This window comes from Tamandua tetradactyla, chromosome 1 (genome assembly GCF_023851605.1).
Source record: "Tamandua tetradactyla isolate mTamTet1 chromosome 1, mTamTet1.pri, whole genome shotgun sequence".
Lineage (NCBI taxonomy): Eukaryota > Metazoa > Chordata > Mammalia > Pilosa > Myrmecophagidae > Tamandua > Tamandua tetradactyla.
The window spans coordinates 14,960,675-14,978,488 of NC_135327.1; the positions used below are offsets into that span (position 1 = coordinate 14,960,675).

At 40.5% G+C, this 17,814-nt stretch overlaps 1 protein-coding gene across 1 annotated transcript in view; it reads right to left on the reverse strand.

Annotated features, from left to right (window-relative positions):
• Positions 1-17,814, reverse strand: part of RPN2 (ribophorin II) — a 30,826-nt gene continuing 13,012 nt past the window's right edge. Inside the window, exons 2-9 of the mRNA XM_077156744.1 lie at positions 13,505-13,596; positions 11,717-11,831; positions 9,313-9,507; positions 6,940-7,026; positions 4,841-4,936; positions 3,395-3,470; positions 1,740-1,869; positions 1-52 (exon numbers count right to left, since the gene is read on the reverse strand). Coding sequence (XP_077012859.1) covers positions 1-52; positions 1,740-1,869; positions 3,395-3,470; positions 4,841-4,936; positions 6,940-7,026; positions 9,313-9,507; positions 11,717-11,831; positions 13,505-13,596 — 843 coding nt within the window. The remainder of the gene's footprint in view (positions 53-1,739; positions 1,870-3,394; positions 3,471-4,840; positions 4,937-6,939; positions 7,027-9,312; positions 9,508-11,716; positions 11,832-13,504; positions 13,597-17,814) is intronic.

A 17,814-nucleotide genomic window follows, 5' to 3' on the forward strand; every position in this document is an offset into this window, starting at 1 on the left:
TTACCGTAGTGTCCTATATTTTGCCAATCTACTGCTCTGCTCTGCAGCGATCCTGCCAAAGGAAAGAGGGTTTGAGAATCAAGAAAGGACAGTAAGAGGAGATAAGCTGAGGAAAGAAATGGCAAATATCCAATCAGAGCTTCCATTAGGGTCACTGATTTTTCCAGTGGCAGAATTAGTTCCAGTACTTATAAAGACAGCAGTAGAGGAGCAGCCGCTAACCTCTTATATGAGGTGTGAGGGGTGGTGGTGGTATCACTGATTCTTTTGGGATTCTTATGAAAATCATGGTCTCTCTCCAGAAAATGTATATAATTTTAGGATCTCAGATTAGGAAATGCCTAAGCAGGCTTTTACATCAAATGGTTTTCCTCTTATCTCCCCTTGATCCTGCTTGTCTTGTGGAGGCAACCTCCAGAAAAGAAAGAACTTGGCAGCACGCAGCCTTTTGGCTCCCTGGGGTCCAGACTGGCTGCCACAATGGAACAGGGCTCTGAGACTGCCACTCCTTCTTGCATGCAGTGCATAGCTAATTAAAGGCTGCTTGCTGGAGGAGCACAAAAATGAACCAACTGCCACTGCTGGTGCTAAGGGAAGCTCTGGCACATGAACCACTACAGGCAAGTCACAGAGTGAATCTGTGCTGTATCTCCACAGGGAGGCACTCAGAAAGCCAAAAATGGAGACCCAGACAGAGATGAAACTTTTGGTTTTCCCATCTGCACATGATTTCCGAGAAAGCCTCTCTCAGATCTGACCAACTTAACTGGTAGTCATGGAGGACACACTATTAAGTTACACTCTCCAGGCAGAAGTCCTGGTGAGGAGAAAGCAGAGCACGTCTGAAAATGTTTGCTTTCAAAGGTGAAAGCAATCTGACCTTTTCTTATTGGCCTTTGCGTGCCTGCAATTGCCCAAGTTCTAATAAAGTCAAATCAATAAGTAACACTTACGTGACATTTAAATTTGCCTCTAATTCAGTTTTGAAAGTCAAGCTGCCAGCAAGCTGCCATCACATTGAGGTCTGACCATTTGTGTGAACCTAAGGTTGTCTGGTTCTCAGGGAAGCAGTCTGGGCTACCCAGCAGGTATTCCCTGCTGGAGGCCTTGGTGCAAAACCTGTGGCAGCTTCAGGGGGTGGAGAGCACAGATCTCATGTTGAAGAGGAAAAGCTCTGGCAGCCTGTTAGAAGATGTGGAAGAGTAACTCTCTGGGGCAGAGAGGAGGAGAGAATAGGATTCTCCACGGCAGCAGAGAAGAGAATTTTTACAGAGCCAGCAAATTAACAATAATCTACATGTTTGAATCCATTCTTTCTTTTTGTATGTTATATGGCATGGGTCACATTTCACTCTTTTTCCATGTGACTATCCTGCTATTGCAGCACCCATTTGTTGACAATTTTTTTTGGAAGTACATGGGCCAGGAATAGAACCTGGACCCACATGGCATGAATCCATTTTTTATCTTGATAAAGCAGTTACTTTCCTATCTCATTCTAACGTGTAGAGACACAAGTTATTATGGCTTTAATACATTTAAAGCTGATCACCAAGGCCCTTTTCTAACTCAGAAATGCTTATGGCTTCGGTGTTGGGCTGGATAAGATGTCAAACTTGCCCTAAAGGTTATGAATTATTTGGTCACATGCTCTTGTTCACAGACCTAGGCAAAAAGACTTGACAGAAATATTTCCCACATAATCCCACTTTGTGTCCCTGGCCCATCCCCAGCCTTACCTCTTAATTGCTTGCTGGGCCAGCATCCGATTGCCAGCCAGAAATGTCACACTGCCCAAGATGGCCAGGTACTTCAGGGTCTGGAACATGTTTAGCTGAGTCCAGTAGACATACATGAGCACCAGCATGGCTACAAGAAGAGGTATCATCGGATCCAATTAAATGAAATAGTGACAATGTCTTTGGGAAGAGGACAGTTAATTAACAGTAACTGCTGGATCATGAAAAGGTCTGTACTTCCAGACCAGTTTGATTTGTTCATTTTATCTGATGCCAGAAAGTAGGTAACTCAACATACTTGCTTCTCAGCCTTGAAAATCCACAGTTAAAGCCAGATAGTTATATTAATGATCTTGTTCCGTGTTCCTGTTCACATCTATTCCTCTGTTTTGTAAGTGTAGGTTTTGTTTTTGTTTAGTTTTGCTAAAAATTTTACTGTCCCGCTATATTTGGGATTCATTTTACTTTTCAAATTCTTAATGAAAGAATAAAAATAAATGAATACTTTACATTTTAAAAAATTTTTTTTTGATAATTTACCACTGTAACTAAGGGCAGCAAGGAGGCCTGAAGAGGAAAGTTAAATGAAAAGGGCTCAGAGCTGGGCATTAACAGCCTTGGGTTCAGATCTGAGTTAATCCCTTAACAGCAACTCTATTTCTCTAAGCATAAATTCTCTCACCTGTCAAATGGGGATCATCATTACTGCCTCAGTCAACTCCTTTCAAGGTTGCAATGTGGAAATATGCACAAAAAATACTTTAGAAAGAAGTCATGGCTCTAAACAATTTATATTCAGATTTTGTTCTCAGCCTGACCCAGGAGGGCCTTCACTCAAATCCATAATGGGACTGGAAAAAAAGGTCACCTTGCCAATTTTTCCCAGAAGAATGACAGATGAACTACATACGGGCTTCATAACCATTTCTGAGGTCATGGACCATTTTGAGAATCTGATTAAAGTTAAGGTCTCCTTTTTCCCAGGAAAACATACACAGATAAACAATATTTGTCCAGAATTTCAAGGGATGGATAAACGGATGATGACTCTTGAAAGAAGAAAAGAAATTTAATAAGGATATTGAAGTCTCAGTGAAATGCAAGGCACCACTGATCTAATAGTACTGAAAGTCTCTGAAATGCTTAACTGATTTGTGATTTGTGAATTTACTGTCTAATTATGTTTAGGTCCTAAGTTCTCAACAGAACAATGGAGAACAATGTGTCTGGCTGCAGAAGGAACTGTTTTTTATTACTGTCCAGACACAGCCACCAATAAATGTGAAGATCAATACGGTGGGAAAAGATAACCTTTGGAAAATGCATTAATGTTCTTCATCCAGGAAGATGGCTCAATGTAAAGATATGGTAAGTGAGTCATCTCTGGAAACGAACAGGCCTATTAAATGAGGGCAAATGGCCTGCCAAGAGCAGCTTAGTACAACAAGGCCCAATATAATGACAGCCATTCTAAGCTGATGAACCAAACAGGTTTATCATCATATTAACTGTCCTAAAGGACAAGAGGAAGAGAGAAATGTTATACTATTAAGTCATTATAGTTAATAGGTAGTGGGTTAACTTAACAGGGCTTTTGCATGGGCAGTCAAAATGTCACAGGAAGTTAAATGGAATTAGTAGCCTGGGGCACTTACCAGCATGTCCCAGGTGAAAGATAATTGTGCTAGGAGCAAAAGTAAAGTTGGAGACATTGGCACCAATCCGGATCCACTGAACAAAGAGGACAGATAAATTAAAAAGACATTAGAACTTGAAATTTCAAGAGGCAACACATGCTATGGCAATGTTAATCCAACGGACAGCCCTAAGGGCTGAAAACTTCATACATACTGGAAGGCCAGAGGATTTTTCTATGCATAACCACTGCACTATAAATCCTCAGGAAAAAATTGTTCCTGTTTTCTTTAGAAAGTCATCCCAACACTAGCTCTCAATCAAATGTGCTTGGGTAACTCAAACCTGAACATCATTTTTAATAACTGTAACCTTATCTATTTTAAAACAGATGAAACTGAAAGGTCAGAGACCGCATTTATGATGAAGTAATTGATATACCCTCTAATTTATTTATGTATTGGGAAGATAAACCTACTAGCAGCTGGTAAGGTGCATGCTCCTGCTGTGTTCTAAGCCTTTGAAATTCTGAACCCTCAAAAATGAGAACAGGTGCCCATACCCTCGATCTGGTGTCTGAAAGCTATGACACACCTTCCAGATTTAGACTGACCAATGATTCTTTTACTAAAATCAATTCATTAATTTAGAACACAGGCAACTTGGCAAAAGTAAGATCTATGCTTTCCATACATTTTTCAAAATCTCTGAACTTTGAGGACCTGTATATATGCTTATAACTTCAAAAAACAAAGGAAAAAAAACAAGTAAAAAAATTTGTAGATACTACAGAAAAGCATAAAATCTTAAAAGTTCCCTTTCTTCATATTCCCCTATAAGTACCTCTCCCAAAAGGTGATCAACATTAACAGATATTGGCTTTTTTAAAGATTTAACACAAAGAAGATCATACTAAGAATACTACCCTGCTTGCCCCTTACCTTGTTCACTAAATAATACATCCTGGCAATCTTTTTGCATCAGCATATAGATCTACCCATTCTTTTTAAAAGCTGCATATTATTCCACTATACAATGTACCACAATTTAACACCTGCTGTTATGAGGACTTTTAGGTTATTTCCAGTTTTATACATCAAACAGCATTGAAATGCATGGTGTCTGTATTCTATTTTTATATAGCTCTCAGCACTGACCCTTGCTTTTTTCACACACGATCTCATCCAAACACTTGCATGGAGCAGCCCAGTCCATACACTATTGTAATTTTTAATAGTTATTAGGTACGTTCTCATGCCCCTTGTTAATGGATCTGTTTACTTGGCTGCTCCCACATAGTGGGGAATTTCGGTTATTCTAAGATTTTTGACCACTGGTTCAGGTCACAGCTGTTGGACCCCTCTGGAGCTGTGCTGAGGCCAGAACACAAAGCCTCCTTTGGAATGGCTACATCTGCTGAGTGTGGCGCCAGACACACACTACCCATGCTAATTATAGCTACTTACCAAAGCAAAGAGCAGAAGCAAGGGCGAGAGGATCAAGGCAGTAAATGTATTGGACACCACTGTGGGGGGCCTCTTCTCAGGCTCACGGAACAGGTGCTGCCAGAAGAAGACACACCAAGAATACTTTAGAATGTGCCCTTCCCAGCAAGAGCTGCCATGTGCAACAGGGATCAAATGCCAATGACAGTTATAAGGAAATGCTTCCTGGAGGCTAAAACCTCCTGGAACAAGTGGCTACGGTCACCTGGCCTTCAACTTTTCTCAACTCTGGCTTCTGACTCCAGAGATCCCTTCTGAAGACACTACATTGATTCTAGCACAGCACTTAGTCAGCTCTTTTTTTCCTCAAAGACCCACTGCCATTCAGAGGTATGGACCCATCAAGGGGCATTTGGCCAGTGTCAAAGAGGGTGCGCCCAGGCCTATGGATAGCTTGGGGATAACATACCTGAGGGTTCTGTATTCCTAGGGTGGCACTATCATATGCTGCTGTGCCACTTAAGCTAACTAACTGGTGGTAGCCTCACCCCTTTATAAAATATAACGGGGGCAGGCCACAGTGGCTCAGCGGCAGAGTTCTCGCCTGCCATGCCGGAGACCCGGGTTCGATTCCCGGTGCCTGCCCGTGTGAAAAAGAAAAAGAAAATATAACAGGGCCTCCCTATGGGTGGTTCCAACCACAACTCACTGTCTCAGCCTCCATCCCCAGTCCATGACTTTAAAAAACGGCCCCTAAACAAACCTTCTGCCTCACTGCCGAATTTTCCAAGTTGAACCAGAAGGCTAGACAAATGCGGGCATGGGCAAGCATTCCTGATGTTTCTTTGTTTTGTTTTCTCTCTTAAGCAATTCTACATGAAGATCTTTGGGAAGCTCCCCCTACGCAGTATGACCAAACAGAAGGAGCAATGGCCTGGGAGTCCAGAGATCTCTATTTGATCCCAAACTGATATATATTGGCTGTGTGAGCACAGGCATATTGCTTTATTATACTTTGCATCACAGTCTCCAGATGGAAAATTGGTGGGGAGAGTAATGACCACCCTACTAGGCTCGTAAGGATACTGTAAGGTAAATGGAATAGAACATGTGAGTATGCTTTGTACATGTAACAAACCTAATGCAAATTTCACTTCTTTTTTTAGAATTTCTTTGAACACATAAACTGTGGCTATCTTCCCTGCTTGCCAATGCCCAGCCAACCCAGTTCAATGACGAGTAAGCCTCACTTGAGGTTCCAGTTCCCAAATTTTCACCTCAGCTCTTTGCTGCTATTGTTATTAAGGGAATTTTAGCATTGTTGGAAGCAGTTGCAGCCACCTTCCCCATCCACAAATTAGTCAGCACCCTTTATCAGTTATACCTTCTACTGTTTAACTGCATTCCATGTTCTTAAACAATGCTGTTATCAACATTAAGAGAATTTTAACCTAATGGTTGCCCAATAGTCCACTCAGTGGACCTCCATTTCCACCTCCATTTCCTTATAACCAGTGCCTAAGCAGTTTAAGAATGATTGTGCTTATTTTGTAAAGTGCTTTAGAAACTTTTCAAAGTCTTTCCTTATCTGTTGTATATTTTGATCCTCACAGCAGCCCTATGGGCTGGGCTTGGTAGGGTTTGCTCATTTTAGGAAGGTGAATTCCAGGAAAGATGAAGGACTTGCCTATGGGAGTAAAACCCTGTTCTCCCAGTTGGGACTTCCCTGGTCTCCCAGTTGGGACTTCCCATCTGTCAGGCCTATCAGCACTGTTTTATGCAGGAGCAGAAAGGATAAAAGCTGAGTGTATCTGTGCCTGAAACTGTCAGCAACAAAGTGAGAGCTGAACAAAGAGCACGGAGATGAACGTAAGCGGACTCTGATTTGGATTTGTCTTCAACTACCTGCTTTGGTGGGACTGGTCGCCCGGGCTGCCTTCTGCTCTTGGGTAGGATTACTATTTGCCCTGCCTGACACACAGGGCGGTGAGGACAAACTGTGATGCATGATGTATACAGGACAAAGAAGAGAAAAGAGCACAGGGTTTGTTGCCCTCTCTCTCTCTATCCCTCCCACATTTCTCCTCAAGTGGTTAGTGGATAAGCCCTTTGGGATATACCTGAATTTCCTGTTTGGGGGTGAAAAGGTTCTTAGACAGGACAGTTGACGGAGCATCTTCTTCAGGGAACTTGATGACCACATCAGCCTAAAAAAATAAAGCAGTCTTTAAAAGCACAGGGGCAGAATATGGGTGAGACCCACAGCAGGGTAGTCTTTCCTGACTCACACCCAGAGCCAAAACTGAAAAACAATCCCAAGCCATCCGATCACTTCTTGATCCATTAGTCTACAAACTGAGGCAGTAAACATTTTAAGAACGAAACAGTATTTGCTGAAAATGCTTTTTAGAGCAAGGGTTCAAACTGGTCTGGTGAGCTCCATAGAGTTGGTTAATACAAAAATCCCAGCTGGTACACAAGCTGTTACAGTTGCAATCAGAAACCGTTTGGTGTCCCTGGGAAGTGTAATTTAGTCACATCGGAAAAAGAAAACATGGTCTCCTGCAAAAAAGCAGACCAAAATTCAGGAGAAGAAAGAGAGCTCTGATTATAACATAAGAAAATGCAGCTGCCCCGCTGTCTGCTAGGACAGTCAACCACCATCAATGCCTGCAATTTGGCCTTTGCTACCTTTCCAATCTCATCATCTACTGCTCTTGATAAGATGTCATCTCACTGAAAATGATTTGAGTTTTTCTGTAGGCTGTCTCCAATACAAGGATCACTGCACAGCCTCGAAATACTATTCTGATAAACCCTTGCAACTCTTTAACTCCTAGCTCAAATGCTGTGTCTTCCAAGAAGTTTTCTGTCATCACATCAATCAAAAGTAAGATAAAGGTAAAAAGCACTAAGTAAAATGCAACATGCTATATAAATGTTGGTTATTAGTTGATTAGCATTTTGCACACCCTACAATTCACTATCTTACACCAATCTGAATTTTTTTTTTAACCAATACTAGTTTATTTATTGACTGAGAAAATGAACAAATACAGTCGACTTTTTCATTACAAACTAGCAAGAAAGAGAACTAAGAATTGCATATAGATCAGATCATACTGCTTCTCTGCTTAATGCCTCTGAAGACTTTTTTTATCTTTCATTTAGAAGAAAATCCAATGCTGGCCTTATAATTGAGTGCCTGCCAACTTCATTTCTCTTTGCTCAGAAATCTCCAGTTACCTGCCTCACAAACAGTGAGATTTCTATTACTAAAGAATGGCTTATAAGTGGTTCAGGGGTAGAATACAGGAGACCCAGCTTGGATTCCAGGACCATGCACACCCCCCCCCCCCCCAAAAAAATAGAATGGTTTACACACAGGGCAAATAAATGGTGTTGGAGTTTTAACTTTGTCTACTACAGTGCTATTCCATAGACATGCAATGTGAGCCACACCAATCATTTTAAATGTCCTAGCAGCCATATGAAAAAGTAAAAAGAAATAGGTGAAATTCATTGTAATCATATATTTTATTTAATAAAATGTATCCAAAATATTTTCACTTCACTGTATAATCAAAACAAAAATTGTTAATGAAATAGTCTGCCTTCTTTTTTTTTTTTGTTTGCATGGGCAGGTACTAGGAATCGAACCTGGGTCTCTGGTATGGCAGGCGAGAATTCTGCTGGGTCAGCCACCGTGGCCTTCTGCCTTCCTTTTTAACGCTACATCTTTGAAATCTGGTGTGTGCATTATACTTACAGAACAAATCAATTTGGACACTAAGTTTTCAATTATTAAAGTGAAAGTTAAAACGTTAATGTTGTGCTTAATGAAAAAATAGCTTTTACAGATTCAGTTTTTAAATTTAAGATAATTAAGATCTAATAAAATAAAAAATTCAGTTTCTCACTCACATGAGTCACATTTAAAGTGTTCATAGCCACGTATGGCTAATGGCTTCTGTATCGAACAGAAGAGGCCTACTCCTTTGGAAAGTTCTATTACTAGGCTCTCTTCATATAAATGTTGGTTATTAGTTGATTAGCATTTTGCACACCCTACAATTCACTATCTTACACCAATCTGAATTTTTATCAGAAACGGAAGTCCTACCATGAGGCTAGACCTACCAGGGTCTTATCTTTTATGTCTGTTTCCCCTTGGTGCCTTACTATAACACAAAAACCCCCTTCCATACAACTTTTATAGAAATTCACAGACCTCTAGGACTCATGAGAGGACCAATATATGTATACTTCGTTTATTCATTCATTTGTTCACTCAGTCAATATTTATTTAGTACTTTCTAGGTGTCAGGCCATTTACATGGCCTAGGACTACTAATAGAGACAGCACACAGTCCCTCACCTCACAATGCTTATTTACTGCCCAGTAGATGACATAAGCATGTCTATATCTGACTGTGGCATATCCACTCTTGCCTGGGTCGGGAGGACATGTCAAGGTGCATTTAGGAACATACCACATTCCAAAGGATTGGGTTTTTCAAAGTGGCATCTCCAATGATCAAGTACAGGGTGTAGGTGCCTGAGGCAGAATCAAATTCAGTCTTTCTTTCAGAGGTATCCAGTTCAAACTTGTACACATTCTTGCTGTCTGGCTCAGCAACAAACACCACTTCCTGGCCAGTCTTCTGGTTATGGAGCCGGACGAACGTCTACACAGAACAATAATACAACCTTTTATCTGACAATTGCAAAACTTCCTGGAGGTCTAACACTGAAACAACAAGACAGCAGCCTGTGGGCTCTTTCATCATAGTGAGAGCTCTGGGAACTGCTAGATCTGCCTGAGGGAGCAGAAGCCATGGTCATCCCACACTGTGTCCTAGCTCAGAAAACAGAAATAACTTTCTGCTAGTTCAAGGCAAGAACTTTAGCTTAGGGGATCAGCCAATTCTCAAGTACTTGGAGGCTGAATGCCCAGTTTGTGGATGATTTAGGCCCTTTGCTACTGCTGCAATTTCTTCTTCCTGCCAGCCTTTTGGCCATTTTGCTGCTCAATTAACTTCTTCACCAGAGGGTGAAAAGAAGGGAAATGAGGTGGAACTACAAGAGGCCCATTTTCAATTTCCTAGCACCTCCAGCTAAAGATTTAGTAGAGGAAGCAAGAGTATTGACAGCAAGGCAGAGTTCTAATGGAGCAGAGCAGCCTGATGCCACCAAGAAAGCCCAAGTTCTGAAGACAGATTTGGTTTCACTAGTTATTAGCTGAGCAGCTTATTTAACCTCTTTGGGCCTTTATTTCTTTCGCCTGTATGACAGGAAAGACTAACTTCTTCATGTGGCACAGCAGTGTGAAGATTCACAATAATGTGTGGAAAAACTTTTAGCACAGGGCCTGGTGCATATGAAATAGCCAATAAACAGTAGCTAATATTTTATCAATACGATGGTCCCAAATCTAATCATCGTATCCCCCCACTGGCACAAGAATCTAAGTTTTCCGCACATCAGAAAACATTTTTAACGGTTTCAAAATAAATAATTCAACAAGGGAGGTAGTGCTATTGGTTCCACTTCACAGATCATAAGGCATGAGTATTAAATTAGCTACTGTGGTCACACGACAGGTATTGGATCCATGGAGAAAATATAAATCCTATTTGTCACTTTATGCCTGTGTAACAAAGAATCATCATCAATGTATTTAGGGAAAGGGGCCCAGAGATGTGAAGCATCTGCAATTAAGAGTCTTAGCCAAGGATGGGATTTAGAAGCCTGGATGCCTGGTCCTCTTCCTGTCTCAATCAAGTGTAGGTGACAGCCAAACTCATTTGCAAAATGCCATCTCTACCTGGGAGGTCTCTAAGCCATGGTAGTTGGTTTTTAAAACAGAATCTTGTACTCTTTCTTCCCTTGTGCTATTCTGGTTGGCAAATGTCATTCTGGGAAGGAGCTAGAAAAAGCTAGGAGGATGAAGCACCCAGAGGTCAGTTACCCACGGCTAAGTGCTCTGCCTAAGCTCTGTGGAATTTGGGGGTAGAAGAGAGAGAAGAGCAGAGAGGTGTGGGAAGGTGGTCCTGGGTGCAACAGGTCTGAGGCCTGGGGCAAAAATGCAGCAGCTGCAGCCACAAGAGACAGAAAGCAAGAGGGTTTCCAAGTAAATCCACTCACCTGAAGCTGACTCTCAGAATGAACACAAGTCTGCTGATTCTTGCTAACGCATCACTACAAAGCATCTAAACCAAGCCTATTATGATCTCCCATTCTTTCCTAAATTTGGGCATTCAAAATTTATCTGAACTTCCTTCTACTAAACAGAGGGCAGGGCTGAGTGAAGTGATTCTTAGTTAAGGGGGATGACAGAGCTAGGGGTGGGAAGATGACAGGAAGAGACCAAGAGGCCACATTAGATACTGTGGGGATAAGGTATGGCTCAAAAAAAAATCTTTTAAATACTAATTTTTATTATTTTATATATATAAAAAAATGAATCCTTTTGCTTTCATAATACAAAGCAAGCACAAGTTAAAAGTGGTTATCATTCAGATACTCACAAAGAGAAAATCTGCTTTGGCCAGAACAAACAGACAAGAATGTTTTGGGTCTACCACCTAGGTTTTCCTTTTCAAAATTATTTCACTTACTTAAAAAATCGGAAACAAAAAAGGTGTTAATCTGCCTCAAGTATGTCTTCTCAACACTAGCTAATCTTTTAAAAAGAAAAGTGTATTTCAGGTTAAGGAGCAAAGTGCCATAAAGAAGAAGCCCAAGACAGCTGAAGCTGATAGACTGTCATGGTCCAGAGTAAAGATCTGAAAGCAGGTATTCGGAGTTTCCTCTTAGCAGTGTCAGTGCCACAGCCCTCACTTTCGTAGGCATTAATGCTTCAGCCTAAGAGAATTGTCTGGGTTTCTTCCTGACCTGATGAGGTGTGAGTTCAGCACCGGTGTTCACATCTACCAGCTGGAAGAACAAGGCAAAGTTCTGGTGGCTGTCTGCGATGAAGGTGCCCTTGGCTTTGGCTGGGTAGGTCACCCTGAAAGAGAAGTTAAGTCTTCAGAAAGGATCTCTGTCTCTCTGGTAACTGCAAAGAGTACATACTTGATTGCCTAATCCTCCCTCTCCCATTCTTACACTTCTCTGCCATAGACAGAAAAGTCTGTGCCCTGGGGACAAATCGGACAGATAAAGTCAAGACTGAGAAAAGCTCAGAATCAACATTGGTCAGGGTTTGGGGAAAACATTAAATACAGATGCTTATCCTCCCAGGCTTTCACTTTGAGGACCTAAGGATCACAAACAAACCAAGTCAGGCAGAAGTGGAGCACACACTCCCATTGCAAGCACACAAGGTGAACTGGAGAGCTGGACTTGCAGAACCAAAAGGAGAAATTATCATAAAATTGGTGTTAGCAGCATATGTGAGCAAGGATTGGTTGGAGGGACAGAAGGGGGAGGCGGGTAGAGAATGCAAAGAAGGCTTCTTTTGGCTTTTTCTTTTTTTATGCTGCATTTTTTTCTTGGACACTGCTTCAATTTATTTTTCCACCTGTAATTGGTTTTTAAGAAGTCATTTTCTCAAAGGGCAGACTCGAGGAAAACTGTTCTTTTCACAGTTACTTCCTGGGATTTTAGGTTAAGATGGCCAGAAAATAAAACAAGTCAAAGTGTTATAGAGTTCACACCCAGCTTCATTTTATACTTAGGCTTTATATTTACTTATGAACAATATCAACTGTTCATTTGTATAGAATATTAAACTTTGCAAAGCACTCTCACAGACATTATTTCAGTGGATTCTCAAATAATGCTCTCATCTTCAATGTCACTATGAAAACAGCTGAGCCAGAGGTAGAAAGGCAGTGCTACATGACTTAAAAGGAGTGGCCGCTTGGCTTCTAAGCTCTGGCTATTATCCTTTGTCTTCAAAATGGCCTTTAAGTGCCTATTGGAACCTACTCTCTTCTGGCAACTCTGGCCACCTGAGCTGAGTAAAGTTGGGGTCTGGACTATCTACCCAGAGATCTAAATGCTCTTGGCCATTAAGGAACTGGGGGAGGGCTGACAAACAGGCTTCATGCCGTGCTCTGGCCAAGTTCTGATTAACTGCTAATGGTCACATAGTAGGTTATGATAAAGATTCTGAGACTATGCCTGAGTTCAACAAGCTTGTGACTATTAGTGACAGTTTCTGTGGACTTGAGAAGGAAATGGCAGCCGTAATGCTAAGCATTAACCATCTCAGTTTTAAGGACTTACGAGGTTTCCAACTGATTTTAGATTCACTTCAGGTCACTGAGTTTCTATGAAGAGCAAATTCAGGACTGTGAAGATAAGGAGATAACTCCAGAATGTAAATCTATATACTACTTCTTTCATTAAGAAAGTCTTTTTATAAAAAAATTGTCATCTGAACTAAATAATGTGCTTAGCAATGGAGATGACTTACAATCCAAAGCAAGCTCCATATCTTATTGAGGATTGGTAATAAACAGCTTGCTAATGGACTGAACACTGGTACAGACACCCCTAAATGTGCTTAGATGCCAAGTGGAACCCCTGGTGTAGTGAACTACAGCCCTGTCAGCTTGGGGTATAACTGAATCACTGTTGACACAGGAATGACATCTAGTGAGGTTTAGTGCCTGGCGTGCTCCTCTCAGCTCTACAGCCTGGGCTTCCCCTGTGCCCACGTGGCATCCCACTTACCTGGTGGTTTTAGGTGCAATGCTCTGATCCTTATCCACAGTGGAGAGATCGACGTTCGTGATACCAACTTCAGTGGAGATTTTTACTCTGAGCTAAAGTGAAACACAAGAAAGGAAAATCATCAAGTCAACTCGTATATACAAGGAATTAACATGCATATCCAAAATTTTCTACTCTAAAAAGTGAGTAAAGGCACAAAAAGTCCTAGGGCAGAAGCCTTCCATAACTATAGTAACACTGACAGTTAACTCTTCAATTCTCATCTCTTCTTCCCTTTTCTGGCATTGGTGGGATACATATATATTAAACACACACACACACAAAACTTTTTCATATGTCTTTTTAGAACTGAGTAAGGGTGAACATTCCTTAAGCAGGAATCTTCAAATCATTCAAATCAATAAGTACTCAATTCTAATGACAGCTAAGATTTATTGAGAATTTCCTATGTGAAAGGCACTGGCTTTATAAACATATCCCCTTTAATCCTCACAACTTTGTATAGTGGTGCTATTTCAGACAAGAAAATTGGAGAAGTTAAGTTCCTCGCTCAAGATGATACTGCTAGTGAGTGACAGTCGGGATTCAAGCCCAGGCACACTGACTCAGAGTCCATGTCCTTATGGACTCATGCACCTCGCTACACAGCTCCCCATAAGCGCGCTGCACCTAGAATTACTGTAGCTCTGTCCACGAGATCTAAGAAACTATGACAGTTACTGTACTTTCCCCCAAGTTCTTCTAGTTCTCGATCTGAGCATGTAGTAAAAATGTACTTTCCTGCCCTCTTGGAGTCAAGTCTGGCCACGTGACTTGCTTTGGCCAGTGAAATGTGAGCAGAAGTGAAGTGTGTCACTTCCCTCTGACATGGACATAGGCAATATGGAGACAGAGACTTGAATCTTCCACCTCCACCCTAGTGTAAGGACAACATTAAGCAGAGCATCTAGTTAACCCACTAAAGACACCCATAGTGTTAGGGTGAGCACTCATCATGTGCTTGAGTTATAAATGCCCCTTACAAACATTTTCACAAAAGAACCAGCCAATGGTAAACAAAAAAAATTTTTAATTAGATAAAAATAACTAAATAAAAATAAATGTAAAGTTCCAAAACAGATAGAAAACACATTAAAAGTCAATTCTTAGGGGAAAAAAGGTCAACTCTTAGAACATTTCTGAATTAAAATCTAAGTTTGAATGTGCAAATTACGCAAGCCCAAGGAGTTTTTATATGCAAACATATCCGTGAGCCTTCCAAATATCTGATAGCTTTAAATGTAATGCTTAAGGAAATCCTTATCAAATCTCCTGGTTTACAGTCTAAGTGAGGATCAGGAAACAGAGGTAGAGGGTTGGGCAAATAATTGAAGGACAGTTTTAGGATTTTTCTAAAATGCCATGTCAAGATGTGAGAGCCCCAAATCAAGGGCATAGAAGAACAATTTAAAAAGGGATAAAGACAGCTATCAAGTAATTCCTTTTAACAGCCTTCTCTCCTGTCTCCATAATAACTACTTTGTGACAACAGCCTCAACACCCAAATTGAATAGGGTGTTCTGTTTTGCTTTAAATGAAAAACTGGATGTAAAAGATTTTTTGCCCGAGGCTGTAAAGATTTACCTCCTCCTTTTGAATACAGGACTACCTATTAGAAGGATCATATTTAGCATCACTATCTGTCATTGAGTCTAGGCAACTGGGAAAATTACGGAAGCGGGCCAGGGATGGGGATGGGGAGACAGCCAACAAGTTACTTAAATAGGCCCCCAAGGAGATAGATAGCAGGGAGTCTCAACTTTGGCTTTTTGACTATTGGCTGAGCAAAGAACTTCCTAACTCAAATGGGGCCCATTAAATAGCTTTGCTATCTAAAGTTCAACCCAGAGGCACTGAAACGATTTAAAAACAAACTGGAGTGGAAGGAATTAGCAAAGAAGTAACCAAAGAGTTCTGATTAGGCTACTGAATTTTAGCAAGACACTTTGCGGAGACCACTTTTTCTATTATTTCCCATCACATCTGGAGCACCTACATTACAGGAGATAAACAGAGATGGCAAGATGCAATTCATGTCCTTAAGAAAAGATAAAAAACTATAACAGACAAGGTAGCTGCTTTAGTGGAGGGATATAGAGAGTACTACGGAAACACCCGAGAAGGAACTGTGCCCAAGTTGGCAGGGGTGGAGGTGGCAACTAGTTGGACAGTGGGATTTGTATAGCAGGAAGATTGAAGAGGAGGTTTGGAAGGCATGGGTAGCTCTCCAATTTTGGGAGGCAGAGGAATTTAGCAGTAAAATAAAAATAATCTGTGTTCATAGCTAATTACTTTGAAGTCCTCATCAACACTGAACAGAAAATTCTATCATTACTATTATTCCTCATTCTCCTAAAGACTTATTCAATTAATTTGTAAATGTGACCTTGGAATCATTGGCCCACCTAAAATATCCATAAACCGGAGACTAGTTAAATAAATTATAGTATGTAGACACCATGAATTACTATGGAGCAATTAGAAAGAGCAAGGTAGGTATCTACATGCAGCTATGGAGATATTATCTCCTACTGTTGAATACACAGCCATCTATTGGCATTACATTTTTTAATATCACTGCTGGTCACTAAGCAGTCCAGGCAACAGGGTGAAATATGGAGGAGGTGAAGTGCATGTATAGCTAACAAATTCAATGGATTCCTAAGGGAATCCTTTTATCACAAAGTGATAAAAGCAAATATAGCTGTTTTTAGAATGATCCCGTTTATGTAACTAAGAAAGAATATGCATCGATTCACTGATATATCCACCTTTCTTAAATGTTTCAGAGGAAACTGTTAATAGATTGCAATGTGGAAAGACTGATTGAGGGAAAGGAAGAAGGCTCTTATATTTCATTACATACATTTCTGTCCTTTTAATTTTTAACCTCATATATTTTATCCCTTTTTTTAAAAAATAGGAATTATCTAGGCAATGAAATTGTGGGCCAAATATTTTCTCCTTTATCTATCTCTCTGTTTAAAAAAGTACACCTAAAATAAAACAAAAAAGTACGCCTCGCAAATATGATTTAAAAAGTAACTCCACCTTGCAGCAGATGCCTATATACAAATAGACGCTTAAAGGCTTAGGTAAGGCTCCTCAGTGTATCCTACCCTAATCACAGTGTTAAGAAAGCCATCAACTTTTGGGTTTTCACTTAAAATCCAGACCATAACCTTTCAGTAATAACACGGCCACTAAAGCCTGCTAATGCATTTTTGTTTGAAAGACATCATGAGCATTCCCAGATAATAGAGACACAATGAATGAGCAAAAGGGCAAATTGCAGAGAATGCAGGTCAGTTTGGGTTTGCTCTCAGCCCTAATTTTAAAAGCCCTAAGTCGGAGTTTTCTTTGTTGCACAGGAACACTGTAGGGCTGTTCTTGAATAGGGAACAGTTTAAATCAAGTCCTTCTGCTCCTAAAACCTTACTACAAGTGGGTTTCTGGAAAAACATTTTTTAAATGCATTTTTATGCTACTCTTTCAAAATAAATTGAGAAGTAAAAATCATCATAGTTTTTTCAAAGTTAAGTGCTGCTTTAAAGAGTTCAAGGTAGGATTCCTGTTGGTTAGTTGCTTCTTCCTTCAAACTCTACAAGATTAGCTTTCATAATAGGAAACGGTACTTGTTTCTCCACTTTAAATGTAGCTAAGCCTGCTTTACAATGGATCATGTTGGTCCATTCTTTTGTCTATGCTGCATGCTACACACATCTCAAAAATGATGATGTTAAGAATTACTGATTGCATATGTAGAATGGTATGATTTCTAAATGTTGGGTTAATTTCTTTTTTTCCATTAATTAATAAAAAAAAAAAAGAAAAAAGAAAAAAAAAATGCTTTAATGCCAGGAAATGCAGCCTTTCTATTGAGAGTAATAACCCTCCAGTTTAGCTCATTACTGTCAGAAGTGATGGTGCATTAGGGCCAATTAATGCTAATGACAGCTTCCAAAACCCATGCTTCCCCTGACAGCCAGACCAATGTCAATTAGCGCCATATTACAGGCCTTCCACACCAAACCACCGCTAATGTACTCTGACCCACATCAGGCACTTCTAGGGAAAGTAAACAGGACCCTCTGACCGGCTCCAAGGCTCCGAGTATGATTATTACTGAAATTACAAAGTAAGGTTAGCATATATGGCAGAGGTCAGAGTTCAACAACAACAAAAAAGCTCTATCTATGGTGATGAGAAGGTGGGAGAGGAGATTTTGCAATGCTTACTCAATCACTAGGAAGGAAAAGGCAAGCAATTGC